The following is a 19,133-nucleotide window of genomic DNA, read 5'->3' on the forward strand; positions in this document are numbered from 1 at the left end:
GGTCAAGAAGTGGATTTTTGTTGTTGTTGTCATATTGCTGTTGCTATTGGGTTTTTTTCCTCCTTTTGATGTGACATTCAGGTAAATGCCATTGACTGTTAGGAGTCAGGGAATGCATCATGGGATGTCATGAGATTTTCTCTCAGGTAGATGGAGGGGGAGATGGAGAGGGAGAGGGAGAGGGAGAGGGAGAGGGAGAGGGAGAGGGAGAGGGAGAGGGAGAGGGAGAGGGAGAGGGAGAGGGAGAGGGAGAGGGAGAGGGAGAGGGAGAGGGAGAGGGAGAGGGAGAGGGAGAGGGAGAGGGAGAGGGAGAGGGAGAGGGAGAGGGAGAGGGAGAGGGAGAGGGAGAGGGAGAGGGAGATGAAGTCAGTTCAAACTGGCTAGGAGAGCCTTTTGTTACATTTTCAGAATAAGCCCAGAATTCAGCAAATGTTACAACTATGGCTTCATAAATTGCTTGGTTGATTGTCTAAATTTTTAAAACGTGAAGGAGAAAATGTCTATGAAGTAAAGTAAGCTTAAAAGACTGCCCTGCTTTTCTGGAAGGCTGATTGTTAAATGTTTACCTGCATACCCTAGGGACACCCACATTTCAAGGATGAGAAGAAGGTAAAGGAAACGGGAAAGCCAGGATTTTTTTGAGAAGAAGCATGCATTGGTCTTGGAGTCAGGAGGACCTGAAATCAAATCCAATGCCAGACACTTAGCAACTATGTTACCCTGGGCAAGTCACTTAATCTCATTTGCAAAAGGAAAGGGAAAGAAAGGAGAAAAAGAGAAGGAAGGGAAGGGAGAAGGGAAGAAGGGAGAAGGAAGGGAAGAAGAAGGGAGAAGGAAAGGGACAAGGGGAGAAGTGGAGAGGGGACGGGGAGAGGGGAGAGGGGAGAAGGGAAGAAGGGGAGGAGAAGGGGAGAAGGGAGAAGGGAGAAGAAGGGAGAAAGGAGAAGAAGAGAGAAGGGAGAAGCGTGAAGGGAAGGGAAGGGAAGAAGGAAAAAAGAATATACTTTTATTTTGTTTGACACCTAGAGGAAATTCAAGGATATTTGTGCCATCTTGGCTGAATATGAATTTGTATGTGAAGGGCTACCATCTGGAAGAAAAAAAGAGATTTGTCTTGCTTGATGCCAGAAGTCAGAACAAGGAGGCATTTGTGGAAACTCTAAAAAGGCAGATTTGAGCTTGATTTCTGGACAAACATCCTAAAAATTAAAATTATTCTGGTGAAATAGTCTGAGCTCCCTGTCTCCACCTACAGGTATACTTTAAGCAGAAGTTGGAAGGACATGAATTGGGCTTACTATAGTGGTTTGGGGGTATCCATTGGATAGCACGTTCATTGATTTTTCTTCCAAATAGAAAATTTCATGATTATATGATGTCATCTATCATATCATATATGTGTGTGATAATATATGTGGACTATATGTAACATGTATAATACATTAAATATAGCAAATTTATATTTATTTCAACACACATGCAATATTTATCCATCATTCTCAAAAAAAGACCATGACAGGGGTGGCTAGTTGGCACAGTGAATAAAGCACCGGCCCTGGAGTCAGAAGTACCTGGGTTCAAATTCAGTCTCAGACACTTAATAATTACCTAGCTGTGTGGCCTTGGGCAAGCCACTTAACCCCATTGCCTTGAAAAAAACCTAAAAAAAAAAAAGACCATGACATCAGGGAGGTGATCCCATGGCAAGCAAGTGAGTTGGATTTGAGTGATGGAGACTGTGCTAGGTAACTCTCCTCTGGAGTCATTGGGATCCAATGGCAATGTATGAATCAGGATGACTGGAGATAGTCCTGGATGTGAGACAAGCAGGGTTAAGTGACTTACCCAAGATCATACAACTAATACACATCAAATAAGACACATTACAATAACACATTAGATCTACCCAAGGTCTTCTTAGACATGAAAAAAGCATTGTCTCAGATACCTAAGGAAGAGAAGAGATCCAGAAGACAGGGGTAGTCAACAGTGCTGAGACAAAGAGAGTGAGGCTAGGTCACTGGATTTAGCCATAAGTCCTGATATCAACTAGTATCGATTAGTGTCCCAGAATATCAAGGTTGGAAGGGGCTCCGGGAGTCATCTAGTCTAACCAGTGTCTGAAGGATCTCTTCCATAATAAAATGAACAACAGATCTACTAGCTCTGATTAGAAGACTTCCAATAAGAGGAAACTGTCATAATACATATGATAATAGCTTTAGAATTATAAAGGATTTTTGAGGTTAGATAATCAAAACCCTCTTATTTTACAGATGAGAAAACTAAGGTCCAGAGAAGTGGATTACCTTGTTTTAGGTCACCCAGGTTTTAAGTGACAATGATAGGACTCAAACCCAGATCACTTGTTTTGTTTCTACTGTGTCATGCTCTCGATCCTGTGAATGGATAGGAACTTTTTGAATGGTCCTTAAGTCTAAACCTTCCTCTTTGCAAATTTCCCCCCATTACTTCTCAGTTTATAAGTTTTGAGTGAGAGCACCTAAGAGACAAACCTCTCCTGTCACCATCTTGGCTCTGCCCCCATCTCATTACTTCTCAAAGGAGTTTAGGGGTTGAGCAGAACAAGTCCAACTGTTCCTTCAGTCTTCCCTTAAGATAACCTTAAATATCACAGACATGAACATGACTATCAATGACCTAGCCCACATGTAGCCCATCCCAGATCATGCTTCCCATTCATTCCATTTAGAAGCAGCTGGAGGTGCAGGACACAGTGTATTGGACTACAGCCAGGAAGATCAGAGTTCAAATCCAATTTCAAACACTTATGAGCTCTGCAACTCTGAGCAAGTCACCTCTGTGTGCCTCAATGTCCCTATCTGTAAAATGAGAATTGAGGATCAAAAGAGATATTTGTAAAGTGCTTAGCACAGAGTTTGACACATTTATAACCATAAAAATGAATGTTTGTTTCTTCTCACCCCAACTTCTTACCATCTGCTTCTATAGACATCCTCTCTGCTATAGACATCCTCTCTGCATCACCCCCCACTTGCTTTCTGCTTCTTTACCTAGAAACAGTAATCAAACCAATACTCCCATTGGAAGGGGAGGATAGACTATCCTATGACTCACAATGTTTCTAGTTAGAGAATAATTGATTTGGAGCTTGAAGGGACATTAGAAGCTATAACATCCAGCCACATCATTTTATAGATGAGAAGATAATGGTTTTTCCCAGGGTCACATAGCTATTCAATAGCTAAGATTGGATTTGAACCTAGTTCTTTCTGACTGAAATTTTAGTCACACTCTTTTCCCTCTCTCTATGAGTTGCCTTTCTCCTATTTTGAATGATCCTTAAGTCTAAATCTGCCTCTTTGCAAATTTCCCCCTTGACATCTCAAAGGGGCTCCAGAGATTGAGCAGAACAAGCCAAATTGTAAGCTCCTTGAAGGCAGGGGTCATCTTTTCTCTTTGATTCCCCAGAGCTTAGAATAGTTATCTAACGCATTTTTGCTGTTCAATCATTTGTTATGTTCAACTCATAACCTCCTGAACCATAGAAACAATACCGTCTTTGGGGTTTGTGCCATTTCCTTCTCCAGCTCATTTTACAGCTAAGGCAACAGGCTCAGAGGGGGCAATGAGCAGTTCTCTCATTGTTCTATCATTTTTCAGTTGTTTCAAATTGTATATAACCCCATTTGAGTTTTTCTTGGCAGATATATTGAAGCATTTTGTGATTTCATTCTCCATCTCATTTTACATAGGAGGAAATGGAGGTAAACAGGGTTAAGTGACTTGCCTAAGGTCACACAGCTAGTGCTTGAAGCCAGATTTAAACTGAGGTCTCCCTGACTTCAAGCCCAGCATTCTATCTACTGAATCACCTAGCTGCCTACCTCACAAAAAAACTGGTGCCTAATCAATGCTTTCATTCACTCATCCAGTCACTAGTCTTGTGATTTCTAGAGATTTAGAGTTTTCAAGTTCAACCTGGAGGGGGTGGGGGGAGGATTACAAATTACTAACAGGAAATGAAGACTTATTTTTATTTGGAAAAAAGCATAATTTTATTCCTTATTGGCATTTATTACCATTTATGTGATGTAATCTATTACATAGTCACAATTCCTTTGATTACAATTTCATCTTTGGCCAAATTATGTTTCACTGATGAAATATAGCAGAAGCCCAAGTATATAAACCCATAAATATGTTGCACTATTTTTATTTCTTAAGACAGAAAGGTTTAGAAAATCTGAACTGATTGTTTCTTTTTGGATACATCAGCCAGACTCTGGGAAAACAGGAGATAAGCCTTAGACCAAAGAAACAGAATCAAGCTGAGGCAAGATCACATCATTACTATCTTTTAGTTCATCAAAAACTAAAGAAGCAAAAACTTCAACTTCCAAAGTCATAATACAGTGTTCTAACTTCTAGGTTCACTCACACACATAATGTGTCTACATTATTTCTTTACAAGCCATTCCAATCTTAAGCTATAGGGAGGAAAAATGGAATAGACTATAAGAAAATCTATTTCATTGAATCTAGAGAAAGGGAAAGTAAATGTTGGAAGAGACCTTGAGAAGATATGGCAAAGATCTCAGGGTACACTCCTTTTATTCATCTGTCACATTGAAAAGTATAATAAATCATATCTTTGTTATTTATTAAGTACGCATTGGGGGCTGCATTAAAACAAACACTATTCATCCCTGGATAGAACAAGATTTGACCCTTAATTAACATTTGTTAACATTTGTCTAATTGTATTTCCTTGGTTATAATTGCAAGAGTAGAGTATGATTGCTGAAAAGCCTGGACATTCCATTGGTTTCCAAACAATGTCAGAGGGAATAAGTCCTTAGCATATGTGTTTGCTCCCTCCCCATAGTCAGTTGATTCTCTGGAGATCATGGAGCAGAGGTGTACTGGAAGGCCAGACATGAATGGGTTCCAGTTCTCCTAATGGAAAGAATGAAGGTCCACATAGTTGAGAAAAGATTCATTGAAGCAATGGAGTACTTGTCCCTCAAGGTTGACCTCAAGGTGATAAATTTTTTTAGTCATAACAACACTCAAAGATAAGTTACAGTAGGGTTGTGATGTATCAGTGGAGGGAGACAACTACATCAATAGAATGGCACATCCTTCAAGTTTATTGAACAGGTTATTGCCACATTGCTGAGGGATCTGCTCTATAACCTATGCAGAACAACCAACAGGAAAGAGTCAAGCATGCAAAAACAGAAACATTAATAACTTACTGAATTGGACTCATTCATTTCAACCCTAACATTACTTGTCTTGTCATACAGCAAAGAGAGGAAAGGGGAACGGGATTCCAACCTCTATCCATCCATGGTCACAGTTTGAAAAAAAAATCATCTTCTAGTTACAAAAATAAGTTTAAATATCTTGCCCATACGTTTCATAAACATTTGGAGCTCCGTCATCACAGTATGATTCTCTGGTATTTGGTTTGTACACACTTCCCATTGGATCACACTTATTTGATTAAGCCCTTGTTTTCCATAAAGGCCTATCCCATAAACATCATTGTAACAATTATTGCCATTTCCAAAAGGATTGAACAAAGTCAACCCATTCACATTCACAGCAGAAGATGCAGCCACGTTCACATCACATACTCCACTAACCCCCTTCTCTGGTCCTATTGACCAAATGAAAAGGAAGAACAGTATCAAAGACTTGACCTATCATGGATTCACTACTTAATGGGTGGGAGACATTGGCATTGGTCATGTAGATGATATTTTAATAGCCCTTTAGGGTTAGTAGGTTTACAAGAAATTCTATATCCATTGCTCATTTGATCCTCACAGGCAAATATTTCTGGTGTGGCTATTCCCAGTCTTTGTATGAGGAAATTGAGTTTGGGGTGGGCCATGTGACTTGTCCACGCTCACACAAAAAACAAGACTCGAAAGTTGGATTTGAACCCAAGTCTCCTTTATGAGGCCACAAGTCTTTCTATCATGTGCTGTACACAGTATTTCCATTCTGTCTTCATATCTGAATTAGAAAAGAAAAGCCCTGGAAAATGACTTGCCATGGATAGACAATTAGTTAAGTGTGAGAAGTCAGATATGAACTCAGGGTTCTACTAACTACAAATTCAATAGCCACCTATGACACTGAATGGTAATTTAGAGTGCTCTGCACATAATAATGATTTAGTATATCCCCACCAAAAAAATCTCAAAAAATGGGTGAGAGACCCCTGGTGGTGGTTGGTGAGAAATAAAAATTTGGAAATAAATACCAAACTAACTTGAGCAGTAAAACTTCATGAAAGGGGCATGGTAGGTGGCAGAAACCACTGTAAAATGATAGAATAAAAGTCATATTGTCTTTTTTGCCTCACAAATGCTATCCCTTTATTCAAAGAACACAGGTAGAGGTTGACACGAATTTCCAAGGATTCCAAAAGGATCTACAAGCTATTGAGACTATCCACAGGTTTGCTGTGATCTCATCTTTGTTAATTGCTATGGGTTATTTTAGAATTGGGTATCATTATTTTGACAACACACTTAGCTCTCATTGCCCCTGAGATCCATGGGGCAAGTCAAATAAACAGACACTAATTTAAACCCTACTTTGAACAAGCACTATATTAGGCACTGAAGAATAGATAACAGACTAAAATGAAACAATTCCTGCCCTCAAGGAGCTCCTATTCTCCTGGATGAAGGTAGCTAAAACTGGAAAATTCGGATAGCAAAACCTCTAGGTAGACCTTGGAGTCAACAGATAGTTGTAAGAAGAAAAGACAATCAGGAAAATGTAATAGATGTCATAAAATTTGGTAACCTCCTTTAGAATTCTGAAGCAAGCTTTAATTTTGCATGGATTTGAGGATAATATGAACAAGTTTATGTGAATGCTATTGGCTGTATGTAAATTTTGTGTATGTATGTATGTATGTATGTATGTATGTATGATATCCCACACAGATTGTAGCTCATCTATACCTATCATCTGCCTGGGGATGGACAGTTACTAAATGAATTTTGTGAACTTCAGCATCTCTTGATAGCATGACAACAGTCATCATTTCCTTGGGTTTATGTCTCCTATGCAATAAGAAAGGCAAAACAGAGCTCTCTCCTCAGAGCAGAGTCCTAGGGGTATTCAGATGGATTTCTTTTTCCTTTGCCAATCTCCTCAGCATTCTGTGTATTCACCCCTGGGATGATTGGACTCCTCAGGTGCAAACAAAGAATGCAGAAAGAAGCAAGAAGGCTTTTTCTTCAGATTCTCAACAGGAAGTACTTTATCTTCATTCATTTCTTACTGAAGCTGAAGCACGTCCTTCAGGAGGTCTGTGTTCATGGTAGCCATGTAGTTCTGGGCTTCAGACAGCAGCATTGTGGGATTGTGTGTATGTGTGTGTGTGTGTGTGTGTGTGTGTGTGTGTGTATTCTTTTTTCTTTTCTTCTCTCTACTGTTCTCATTACTCAGCAAGCTATCCAGTGTACACCAGGGCAAGAGTTACTCTGCTAATGGCCAAGAAGTGAGCTCCATCAAACACGAGAGAGTGAACATAAGAAGATGGCCAGGTACCGGACAAGCAAGGCAGCCAGTTTCCATTTCCCAGGCAGTGATGAGGAGAAAGGATTCTACTAACAAAATCTGTGAGAATAATTTGGGTGGGGCTCTGGTGGGGACTGAGCCCTAAAGACATGGCAAGCTTTTTAAGATGAAGGGAAGTTGGCCCTGGGTCACACCGCTGACAAGTCAATCCGGTTGGCTGAATTGCTACTCTTATCCCAAGTATTGAGTTTTGTGGGAGTTGTTCCTGGCCGGGTCCCATTCATCTGCAAATCAAAAAAGTACAAACAGTGAGGAGAGAAACCATGGGTAGGATATGAGCATTTTTGTCAAACAATTGAAGGGCAGTCATAGAGAAAGAAGGTAGAGATTTATTCTGTTTGACACTAAAGAACAGAGAGGAGACATGGGGAAAAGTTATAGGAAGGAAGATTTCATGGAATTTCAGTTGGTTGGCAACTCAAGAGACCATTTAATCCAACCTTTACCTGAACAAGAATCAATGTCCTTTGCAACATGCCCAATGATTGGCCATCTAGTTTTACCTTGAATGGCTTTAGCATATGCCTTCTGAAACAACTCATTCCACTTTTCCTTAATTCTTAGGATTTTGGGGGTTTTTTTTTCTTCCTCGTGGCAAATATCTTACCTTTTAGCTCTTAGGTCTGTTTTCTTGGGACATGCAGAACAAATCTAATTACTGAAACAAGACAGGTCTTCGATTTGAACATAACTATCATGTACCCTACCCACTTCTCTAGGCTATTCTCATGCCCAGTTTCTTCCAAAAATGCTTATATAGTATTTTTTCATTTGTTTTCATCATCCTAATACCCTCAAATGGATATTTGTTGATTGATATTAAGAGGAGCACAATATTCCAGATGTGATTTAACCAGGACACATTAAAGAAACACCATCACTCCTCTAGTTCTGGACATATGCCTCATCTAATGCAGTCTGGAACAGCATTAGTTTTTTGTTTACTGTATGATGCCTACTAAATGGTTGCAATCCACTAAAACCCCCCAGATCATTCTCATGAAAACTATTTAGCCAACCCCCCCATCATGCACTTATGAAGGTGAATCTCTTAATATAAGTAAAAGATTTTATATTTATCTTTATTAATTCTTCTCTTATTATAATCATTCCAATATTCCAAATGAAATATCCTCAGATCCCATCAAGCAACATGTTAGCTAATTTGATAATCATATCATTTCTGCTTTTCTCTGTCACTGATTTTTTAAATTGATTTAATATAAGAGTTTCTTAACAGTCAGAGCTGTCCAATAATGGAATAGAATAGATTGGTGGATGGAGTTCCTTGTTTCTGTAGGTATTTGTGTAGAGGACTAGGGATCCAAAAATAAGAATCACAAAATGTTAGAACTAGAAAAGACTTGGAATATATCTAATTTCACCTCCTCTTTTCTGCAGGTGAGGAAACTGGGGTTCAAATAATGGAATGCTAGCACTCAAACCCAAGTCTTTTGAGTTTTGTAATTTCACGTGTTTCCTTTCTATGACATCTCTGAAATTATGGAAAGAATCACCATATCTGCTAGAGAATGGAGTCTGTCCAACATAGGAGTCAGTGATTCTGTATAGGTATCATTGATCTCTGATCCTCCAAAGCATGAGCCAGAAAATTAAATTTTCATCTGACAAGGTATTTAATAAATGATATCAATTTGGATTCATTTGATATGGTCTTGATAAGAAGAAAGTCATATTAAGGTAGTAGGACCAAACTTGAATGCATTTCTTCTTGGTTGGGAGAACACCCCTTCCCAAGGTTACTGTGAGGGTCAAATGAGATATTTATAAAAGTGCTTAATACTGTGCCTGTGACAGAGTAAGCACTATTTAAATGTCTATTTCCTCTTCATCCTTGGTAAACTACTTTATCCTTTCAGTCTCTCAGTTTCCTTATCTAGAAAAAAGGGCAAAGTAAGAGCACCACAGGATTAGACTAAGGGTCCAAGGAGATCATGTATGAAATGAATTTTTCTTTATAAACCTTGTTGTTGGTGTTCTACGTTCAGTCATTTCAGTAGAGTCTGACTCTCAATGAGTACATTTGGGATTTTCTTGGCAAAGATAATGGAGCCATTTCCCTCTCCAGTTCGGATGATTTTCCCAGGGTGACATAGCTAATGTCTGAGATTAGATTGGAACTCAATTTCTTCTGACTCTTAGACTAATACTCTGTTCACTGCCTATTTACCCATTTGTGAACCTTAAAGTGAGTTAGTAAGCATCAGTTCAGTAGTCACTTTCAGGTCATAGATCTACCTAAAGTTTGAATTAATAGTCACAGGTCAGTCCCTATTTGAGAAACAACACTGCTCTACCTGTTCTCTAAGAAGCCTTAATGACCCCAGCCAAAGAAAGTTCCCAAATAAATGAATCTTTGCCTCATCTTGTGACAGGGCTTCCTCTGTGGGGTATCCACTCATTTGGAAATTGCCTTGGGCTTTCGAGTCAGCATTGGCTGGCAGGGGGCTGATTATACCCCAAGTCTAATGTGGTACTCACAATGTCGGAGTTGAAGGGCTTCACATTGATGTTGCGAATAGAACTGCTGGTGAGGGACCAGACCTTGGTTTTATGTTTAAAGGCAGCTCTCACCTGTGAAGAGGAGAGGATGTGAGTTAATTAGCTGTAATTTCAGAGCAAAATTCAGATAGGATGCCAAATAATCTCAACATATCCCTGAGATTTGGGAGTCACAGAAAACCAAATGTCAGTATTTGGAATCGAAATATAAATATTCCTATTTGTTATTTCAAGTATGGTAGAAGTCTTCAAATAACAAGTAATCTTTCACTCATCTATTTGTGATTTCATTCATTCAACAAGCTATCAATCATTCATTTTTATTACATTCATTTTTTTAATCTTTTCAGTCTCTTTTTTTATTCTTTCCTCTTCATTCATTTATTTATGTATCCCATTCATTGATTTAATCCACCAGTCCATTCATTTATCCACTCACCCACTTTTGTTTAAACAATGTGCTAGGCACCATGCTAAGTACTTTATAAAATTTGCCTTCTTTTATCCTCCCAACAACCTTGAGATGGAAGTGTTATTAATATCCTATAGTACGGATGTGAAAACTGAGGAAGAGAGAGGTTAAGTAACTTATCCAGAGTTGTACAGCTAGCAAGAATCAGATTTGAATGTAGGCCTTCCTGACTCTCAGTCCAAAACTCTATCCACTGTATTTCCTAGCTGTCTTCTTCATTTATTTATTTATTCAGTCCATTTGCTTCATTCCTTTATCCATTTGCTTCATGAATGCATCCATTCACTATTTAACTCAGTCATTTGTCTATTTAATAATTCAACACAATCCTTTACTCCACCCTTCATTTATCCATTATACATTTTCCTCATTCACACATTTTATTAATTTATTACTTCTAGAAAATTATTACTGAGTATCAGTCACTGTGTTGGGTGCTGTTAGTAATATAAAACTAAATATAATCTAGCTTGTAACTTCATGGAGTACACAATGTAATAGTGGAGATACTTAGGGAAAAATACATGGCTAAATTTGTTAAACCCCATAGAAAAGGGAGAAAAGTCAACATACAAAAACTGAATGCCGCCCCCCCCAGAATGAAATGAATATGAACCTGAGATAAGGAGGACTACAACTGAACTGCCTACTAAAGGATTCAGCTTCCACACTGGCTAATTCTTTCCAGGTCTATGTCCCATTCTGAAGCTAACTTGTCCTCTCAAATAGGCATGTATTGCTAAGAATCCAGATCATATAGTCATGATAGGTGATACTTGCATTTCATTTTAAGTTTTACAAAATAGGAGATTGTGAGGCCCAGAGAAATGAAGGGACTTGCTCAAAGTCACAAACTGAACACAATTTAGGGGTTCTTTTTGCTTTGTTTCTACTATACCTTGGTTATTTCTTACATATCACATCTATCTCTTATTTGAAACTCATAACAACCTTATGATACAAGTGCTGCAGCTATTACTATCCCATTTTATGACTGAAAAAACAAAAGCTCAGAGAAGTTAAATAAGTAGCCCCTTGATATCTAACTAATAAGAATTAGAAGGAGAATTTGAACCCAGATTTCTTATAACTCCAAGGTCAATGCTTTTTAATTTCTACTACCTTGCTTCTCTAGTTATAATTTTTGGTTATGTAAGCCTCTTTGTGGCTTTTTTCTATCCGTTCTCAATCTCTCTTAAGACTGCTTTCTGTTCTGAATTCTCCTTTGATCTTTACCTGCTCCTACAGGGCAGAGAAATATGACCAAAAAACAGTCAGGATAATCTAAAAATCTGTACCATACTTGAAATCAGTCAACTGTTCCCTGACCCTTCTAGAATATAGGGTCCATTTCTGGTTGCTATGCTTTAGGAGGGAAAAATCATGCAGAAGTAAACAAACAGGATGATAGAATCAAAGTTCAAGAACCAGAAGACACCCTACAGATCAAATAGTCCAATCCTCTCATTTTACAGGTGAGGAAACTGAGGCTGAGATTCCTTGATGGGGATCAGTAGGGTAATATTTAGATACAATTCTTGAACTTGGAGGGGTACAGCACCTCAGTTAAAATCCTAGCTCTTCTATCTGCTTCCCATGTGATCTTGGGCAGGTTAATAGCCAATATTTGTATAGTTTGCAAAGTGTTTCACATGAGTTATTTCATTGGGTCCTCACAACATCCCCAAAACATTGTCCCCACTATTCACTTCCCACTCTCAAGGAGCTCATATTTAGTTAAGGTGACAATATGCAAACAGTGATGTTCAGACAAGATTTATGCAAGGTAAATTGGAGAAAACCTCAGAAGAAAGAATCTAAGATGACTGTAGGTTGGGAAAAGTCACTTGTAGAAGGTAGGATTATAGCTGAGATGTGAAGGAAGTCAGAGAATCTAGAAAGAAGAGATAAGGAGAAAGAGAGATCCAGGCATGGGATCCAACCAGAAAAAAATGTCATGGAGTTGTAAGATGAAGTGTCTTATTGGTAGGACTAACAAGGAGGCCCATCTCAATAGATTACAAAGGTTGTGCAGCTGAGTAAAGTATAGGAAATCTAGAAAACTAGGAAGAGGTCATTATACAAAGAGTTTTAAAAATCAAACAGAACATATTATGTTTGAGGCTGAAGGTTAAAGAGAGTTACAAGAATTTATTGAATTGGGGGAAGGTGACAGTGTGATATGCTCAGACCTGAATTTTAGGAAGATTTGATAGCTGAGTAGAAGATGGGTTGGAATGGGGAAAGATTTGAAGCAGGGAGACCCCCCCCTCACCCTGCCAGCAGCTATTGTGATAGTTCACACATGAAGTAATAAGGGCCTTCCCTAGAATAGTGGCTTTGTCAGGGGAGATAAGAGGCTGAGATGTAATAAATGTCATGGAACGGTTTGAGAGAGTGTGAGGAGTTGAAGATGACCCTTAAGTTACCAGTCTTGGTGATAGGGAAGAGGGTGATACCCTTGTCAGTATTAGAGAAGTTAGGAAAAGGAGAGTGTTTTCTTTTGGTTTAGGTTTTTTTGGGGGGGAGGGAAATGAATCTGATTTTGGACACATTGAGTTTAAGGCTACTTTGAGAGAAGAATTATGTTTTAGATGTCCAATTATCTATATCTAATAGGCAGTTATGGGTATGAAACTTAAGGTCAGAGATCAGTTAAGACTGTGGACAATTAGATCTGAGAATCATCTGTATAAGGATGATAATTGCCAAGGTCACACAATCAGTAACTGTCTGAAATGGGATTTGAACTGAGGTCTTCCTGACTCAGAGTTCAATGCTCTCTATTCTCTATACCACACAGCTGCATCATATATTCAGCTCATTTGATGTGATGACCGCTAAGGTCTCTTTCACTGCTAGGTCTATTTATAAAAGGTTATGTTAACAGTGGGCAGTACAATTAACAGCAACAACAAAAAAATCCTCATAAAACATTTCTCCTCTAGCTGCAAGTAAAATACCATTCCAAAAATCTCCTCCCCAGGGGACCGAGTGCCTCTCCATTCATTGGACAGATTGGCTGATTTTTTATTTCTTTATTCATTTTTAAGAAGAAGAAAAATAAAGGAAAGACCACCCAGAGATAGTCATATTAGGAATACTCATGAAGGGCTTTTTTTTTATCAAAGATAATCCTTTCTCTTCAAGTTTATATAAGGAGCTGAAATATTCAGGTGCTGCTGATGTTGCCCATGGGCCCTAGGAAACCAGTTCTTCAAAGAACAATAAAATCTTCTGTAATGAATTCCATTTGGGGACACAGTCATTAACCCACCCATGTGATACCATTACAAGTTTATTTGGCAAACCAGGAGTTAGAAGCTATCATTCCAAAGCAGATCAACATGTGGGCTCTTGGGGAAGTGGGAGGGGGTGTCACTCTCAAATATTCAGTCTGAAGCTGGAGAACATTCCACTGGAAGACAGGAGAACTAATTCAATTCAAACCAATTGGATTCAACAAACATTTTTTAACCACCTGCCATGTGTCAGGTCCCATGTTCAGTGCTTGGGAAAAGCAATAACCTTCAAGGAGCTTATTAGCCATATAAAGCAGAAGGATAGAGAGGGGGCAAGAGAAGGGTCAGGTAGATTATTATGATACCAAGCAGCAAGGTAAAACAGTGGATTGACTTTGGGACTTGGGGGGAGAAACGTTTGAATTCAAATCCAAACTCAGACTCAGCTGTGTGACCCTAGGCAAATCACTTAACCTCTCTCAGATTCAGTTTTTCTCAATTATGAAATGGTGATAATAATAGAACCTACCTCGCAGGATTATTGTGAGAATCAAATGAGATATTATTTGTAAAAAAAGTTTGCATACCTTAACATGTTATTATTATTACTGTCATACAAAGCATGGTAAAATGGATAAAGTATTAGATGTTTATTATAGAAAATCTAGAGAATCAGATGCTACCTCAGCTATAAGTAGAAGCCAAATGTCCCTAGTTAAGTCACCTAAGCCCTCAAGTCTAAGAGACTTCATTTGTACAATCAAAAATCATTTATAAACCTCTCCATCTGACATTGCCTTTTGACTTGGGCAAATTACTTCAATCATCAACAAATATGTGCCAGGTTTATCCTTTCCCTCTTTCATGGTCTAGAATCATTCAATCAGTATTAAAATAATTGAATCCCAGTTATCCTATTTAGTACTTGTGTGATATTTAACAAATGATTTAATCTCTCAGACTTCATTCTCATCTTCATAATGAGGCAGGATGAGCTAAGAAAAGCCCCTACAAACATCTATAACTGACCATTCCTCCATGCCTTTTCTCCCATAGTTCTCTCTACATAACTAATCCTTCATTCTTTTTGTCATGGGTTGAATTTCTAGAGACACTTTAAAATGAAACTCAAATGCCACCTCCTCCAGGAGGTCTTCCTTCATTCCTGATAACAGTGACTTTCTTCCATAGGTGTCACAGAAAACAATTCCTTGTCCCTCTCCAAGGTGTCTAACATGGAATATTGTCTGTTCTAGCTAGCCCCATTGCTCTCTATAGACTAAGCTCCCTGAGAGCATTAGGAATCATGTGTTATCTCAACTCTGTATCCACTGCATACAGTACAATAGGTGCCTAAGAAATGTCAGTGGCAATGAACTCTATGCATAGCAATGGGTGGAGTTCATAGTGGGGATTTTCAGTCAAGATTATTCCCTTCTAGCCCTCTTTTCTTCTCCTGCTCTTGGTCTGGAAGGCATGGCTAAACAACAAGCACAAAAACCTTCCTCGAGTCCTCTTCTCAGGCACCAAAGAGGATTCAGGAGTCTAGGGGCAAAAAAGCCATGGCCAGTTCCAAGTAGGGCATCATTTCAGCTTCTCTGGGTTTTGTACTGAAATAAAAACCAGCTTATGACTGTCCATGGAATGCTTGGACTCACCTCAGAATTCAGAAGACAGTGAAACAGAAAGATGAAAAATCCCTGGAGGAAAAACAAGGGGAGGCGGGGGGAGAAAGGAGAATACAAAGTTAGCAGCTATTTACATGTTTCAGCAAATGAGTCTCTAAAACTATAGAAGCCTATTCAAATATTCCAAGGGAAAAGTTGGGAAGATTTTGAATCAGAGGGCATACACTTGAGTGCCAGCTCTCTCATTTACTACCTATGGGACTGGGCAAATTATTTCACTTCTATGGACCTTAATTTCCTTGTCTGTCAAATGATAGGGTTGAATTAAATGCCATTTGAGGCTATTTCCTAATCCACATCCTTTGATCCTATGACCAATATTGTTTTTCAATGGGAAGCAGACTGTCTTTAATCCTGGATTTCCAGTCCTGGAACACAATATTGACCATAGTTTCAAGCTGGAAGGGACATATGAAGGCTTCTGATCCAATCCCCCTATTTTGCAGATGCCATAGAGGAATGGCCAGTGAGAATTCAGTTCTGGATGCATATATATTGGTAAACCCATGTCTGGATGTTACTGATAACTTGGAATAAAATGGGTCCTGCTCTCCAATTTGGAATATAAGCAAGTATTAGATGGCCCTTTCCCATCAACCTATTATATGATTTTTGCATGCAAATAAAAAGATTCTCATTAAGTTGGGAATGCCTAGCTGATCTTTCTTTGTATCCTCAATGCTTAGCTTGGTACATAGGAGGTGATTAATAAATGCTTATTAATTAATTCTTAAGGTGGAAGGAAAATCCTTTTTTTCTTCCCTGGTGATGGAAAAGATGCTGATAGCTGTTTGATTAGGATTGGAGTCACAGACCCTCTCTCATTCATATCTAATATAGGACCAAAAGCTCATGATTTTGCTACTACTGAAAGAAATAAGAAATCATAGCAACTGACACAGCAGAATCTTGCTTCCAGCTGCCTACTTCCTCTGATATGAAGCTTATAAGCTTATGACCGTGTTGTTGGTTTTGTCCCTTTTGTGTCCATTCTTTCCTGACAGAGGTGAAGGAATACTAGAGATGTAATGAATTAAGTTGAGACCATATGAGCTTTAAGAGGTAACTATAGTGAGTCACCAGCAATTTGGAAGCTATAGTCTCTGTCAGGATTTGGAGATTAGCAAGTCTGGTCCCTGTTGCTGTTGTTCATCATTTCATCATGTCTGATTCTTCATGAATCCATTTGGGGTTTTCTTGGCAATGATATACATGTGGTTTACAATTTCCTTCTCCAGCTCATTTTACAGATGAGGAAACTGAGACAAACAGGTAATTTGCCCAAGGTCACAGAGCTAGTATCTGAGGTAAGATCTGAACTCAGCTCTTCCCAACTCAAATCCAACACTGTATTCAATTTGCCTCCTATCTCATTAGGAAGACAAGAAATAAGGATCCTCTGGATCTTATACAGACTAAACAAATAAAGCTATTGAAATCTTGATGCAATAATAACTTGCCCAAAGTCCTATAGGTTCTAAATGATAGAAGTAGAACTTGAATCCAGATCCCTTTACTGCAAATCCAGTATATCTCCTTAACATTAAGAGATAATCAGGAGATGGCCATTCCTTCTGCCCTTACTCACTGGGGTTACTCAGCAGAGAGGTGGCTGCTTTACAACTATGAACATCTAGAGAGAGCTGCACAGTCCAATTGTGTACATGGGAAACCCACACAGGGAAAACAGGTTGGCACAGTGGAAAACCCACTTACTGGAGTAATGAGATCTACAGTCTAGTCCTTAATTCATTAACTTATTATTTTGTGGCACTGAGTTTGTTTCCTCATAAGTGAAATGTGGAGCATATCCCCTGCCAAACCTGTTCACCTTGGTGAGTAGTTGTGAAACCGAGTTCACAGTCAACAAACTAATCACTAGCCTTTATTGAACACCTGCTCAATGTAACCCTGCATCTTGTGTGTGTGTGTGTGTGTGTGTGTGTGTGTGTGTGTGTGTGCCATTGTACTTACTCCTAGGATTACAAAGAAAATACTTGAAATTATCAGAGTTATAAAAATGCTTTGAAAAGTAAGTAGTGTGATACAATTTTAAGAGGTATTACATTCAGCAGTGAAAAGAGCACTAATTCTACAGTCAGGAAGACAAGTTCAAAGCTGACCTCAGACACTTACTAGTTGTGTGACCCTGTTTGCCTCAGTTTCCTCATCTGTAAAATGAGCTGGAGAAGGAAACGGCAAACCACTCCAGTATCCAAATGGAATCACGAAAAGTCAGGCACAACTTACGGACTAAACAATGACAATGAAATTACATGCATAAAATGTATCATATCCAAGAAAAGTGGGACCAGCCAGCCATGTAATGAGAACCATGGCTAACTGCTGGACAACCTTTGTCTTTCACTGGGAACTTAGGGATGTCAGGAAAAGTCAAGGAACCCCATTCCCCAAGGAAATTTGCTGGACCCTCGTGGGGTACTTAAAGGAAGACATGGGTAAGAGTTATATAAGATAAATAGGCAGCTGTGATATGCAGCTTTATAGGGAGTGTCTACCTTCTTGCTATCTCCAGTTCCTTGAAGTACTAAAGTATTAAAGAAAACAAAGGTAAATGTATGACTGTGTATACTTACATATATGAATTATGCATAAAGTGTGTGATCATTCAAAGAGAATAACCACTACTATTTAGCAATGACATAATTAATTTTAACTGTGTCCTCAGTCTTGGTCTATTTGATATTTTGTCTATATATTTAACTTACATAGGAATAATGTCCCTTTAAGGGACCCTTTCATCAATTGCTTCTAGCAACTCAAAATAGTTTTGAAATCACGATTCAGAATAATCTGAGTCATAAGGTGGAGAGTATGAAAATAAAAAAAAAAGGATGAAGATGTGCTTTCAATTGACTTTTCAAGGCACTGGATGACCTGGAACTCAGGATCTGTGCATGGAGGGAAATAATAATTTGGCAATATATAAAGATAAAACTAAAAGGTTTCATCCCACCATTTTCAGGGATATCTGAAGTTTTTCCAGTTTCTTGCCTGTGCAAAACTGCCTATAATAACTGAGACTGTGGATTAAACATGATATTTCTACACCCCCTGCCTTTCATTTTTCACTAGATAAACCCAAAGTTGTCTGACCCACTCCCCAAAGCCCTGGGTCTGAAGCAGTTTGCAATATATCTGTTTCTCTGGTCAACTCACTAGGAAAATGCTAAGTCATTTGGTAATTGTTCTGTCCTCTTCTCTGGAACTAGGAAAGGTTCTCCAGAGGCACAAAAGGACAGGTTAACTCATAGTAAGACAGAATTACTCCCCAGATCATATCACCTGAGAGACAACCAATAGCTTGGCTACCTACCCCCTTCTTGCTAAACCCCATATATCCACTTACTTGTAAAGAGTTAAATACTGCAAACATGTACTGGAATATGATTGCATGGTTATTTACAGCAAGCACCCCAAAAATCCAGGAACTCCCCAGGATGGGCAGGAGGACTGCAACTGCTTTGGCTGTCAGTCTGAAAGATGAAATGAATTATAGGCACATCATAATGGAATTGAAAGGTAGGCAAGCAGGAAAGCTTTCATAGAGTCAGTTAGCCATCACTTGAAACATTGTCTATTAGCTCTGCA

General features: G+C 38.8%; 1 protein-coding gene across 1 annotated transcript in view; it reads right to left on the reverse strand.

The window, feature by feature from the left end:
• Window positions 1-3,652: 3,652 nt before the first annotated feature.
• Window positions 3,653-19,133, reverse strand: part of ADGRD1 (adhesion G protein-coupled receptor D1) — a 490,642-nt gene continuing 475,161 nt past the window's right edge. The window contains exons 21-24 of the mRNA XM_074205246.1: window positions 18,892-19,018; window positions 15,492-15,533; window positions 10,099-10,191; window positions 3,653-7,820 (exon numbers count right to left, since the gene is read on the reverse strand). Coding sequence (XP_074061347.1) covers window positions 7,725-7,820; window positions 10,099-10,191; window positions 15,492-15,533; window positions 18,892-19,018 — 358 coding nt within the window. The 3' untranslated portion in view covers window positions 3,653-7,724. The remainder of the gene's footprint in view (window positions 7,821-10,098; window positions 10,192-15,491; window positions 15,534-18,891; window positions 19,019-19,133) is intronic.

This window comes from Macrotis lagotis, chromosome X, assembly GCF_037893015.1.
Source record: "Macrotis lagotis isolate mMagLag1 chromosome X, bilby.v1.9.chrom.fasta, whole genome shotgun sequence".
Taxonomy (NCBI): Eukaryota; Metazoa; Chordata; class Mammalia; order Peramelemorphia; family Peramelidae; genus Macrotis; species Macrotis lagotis.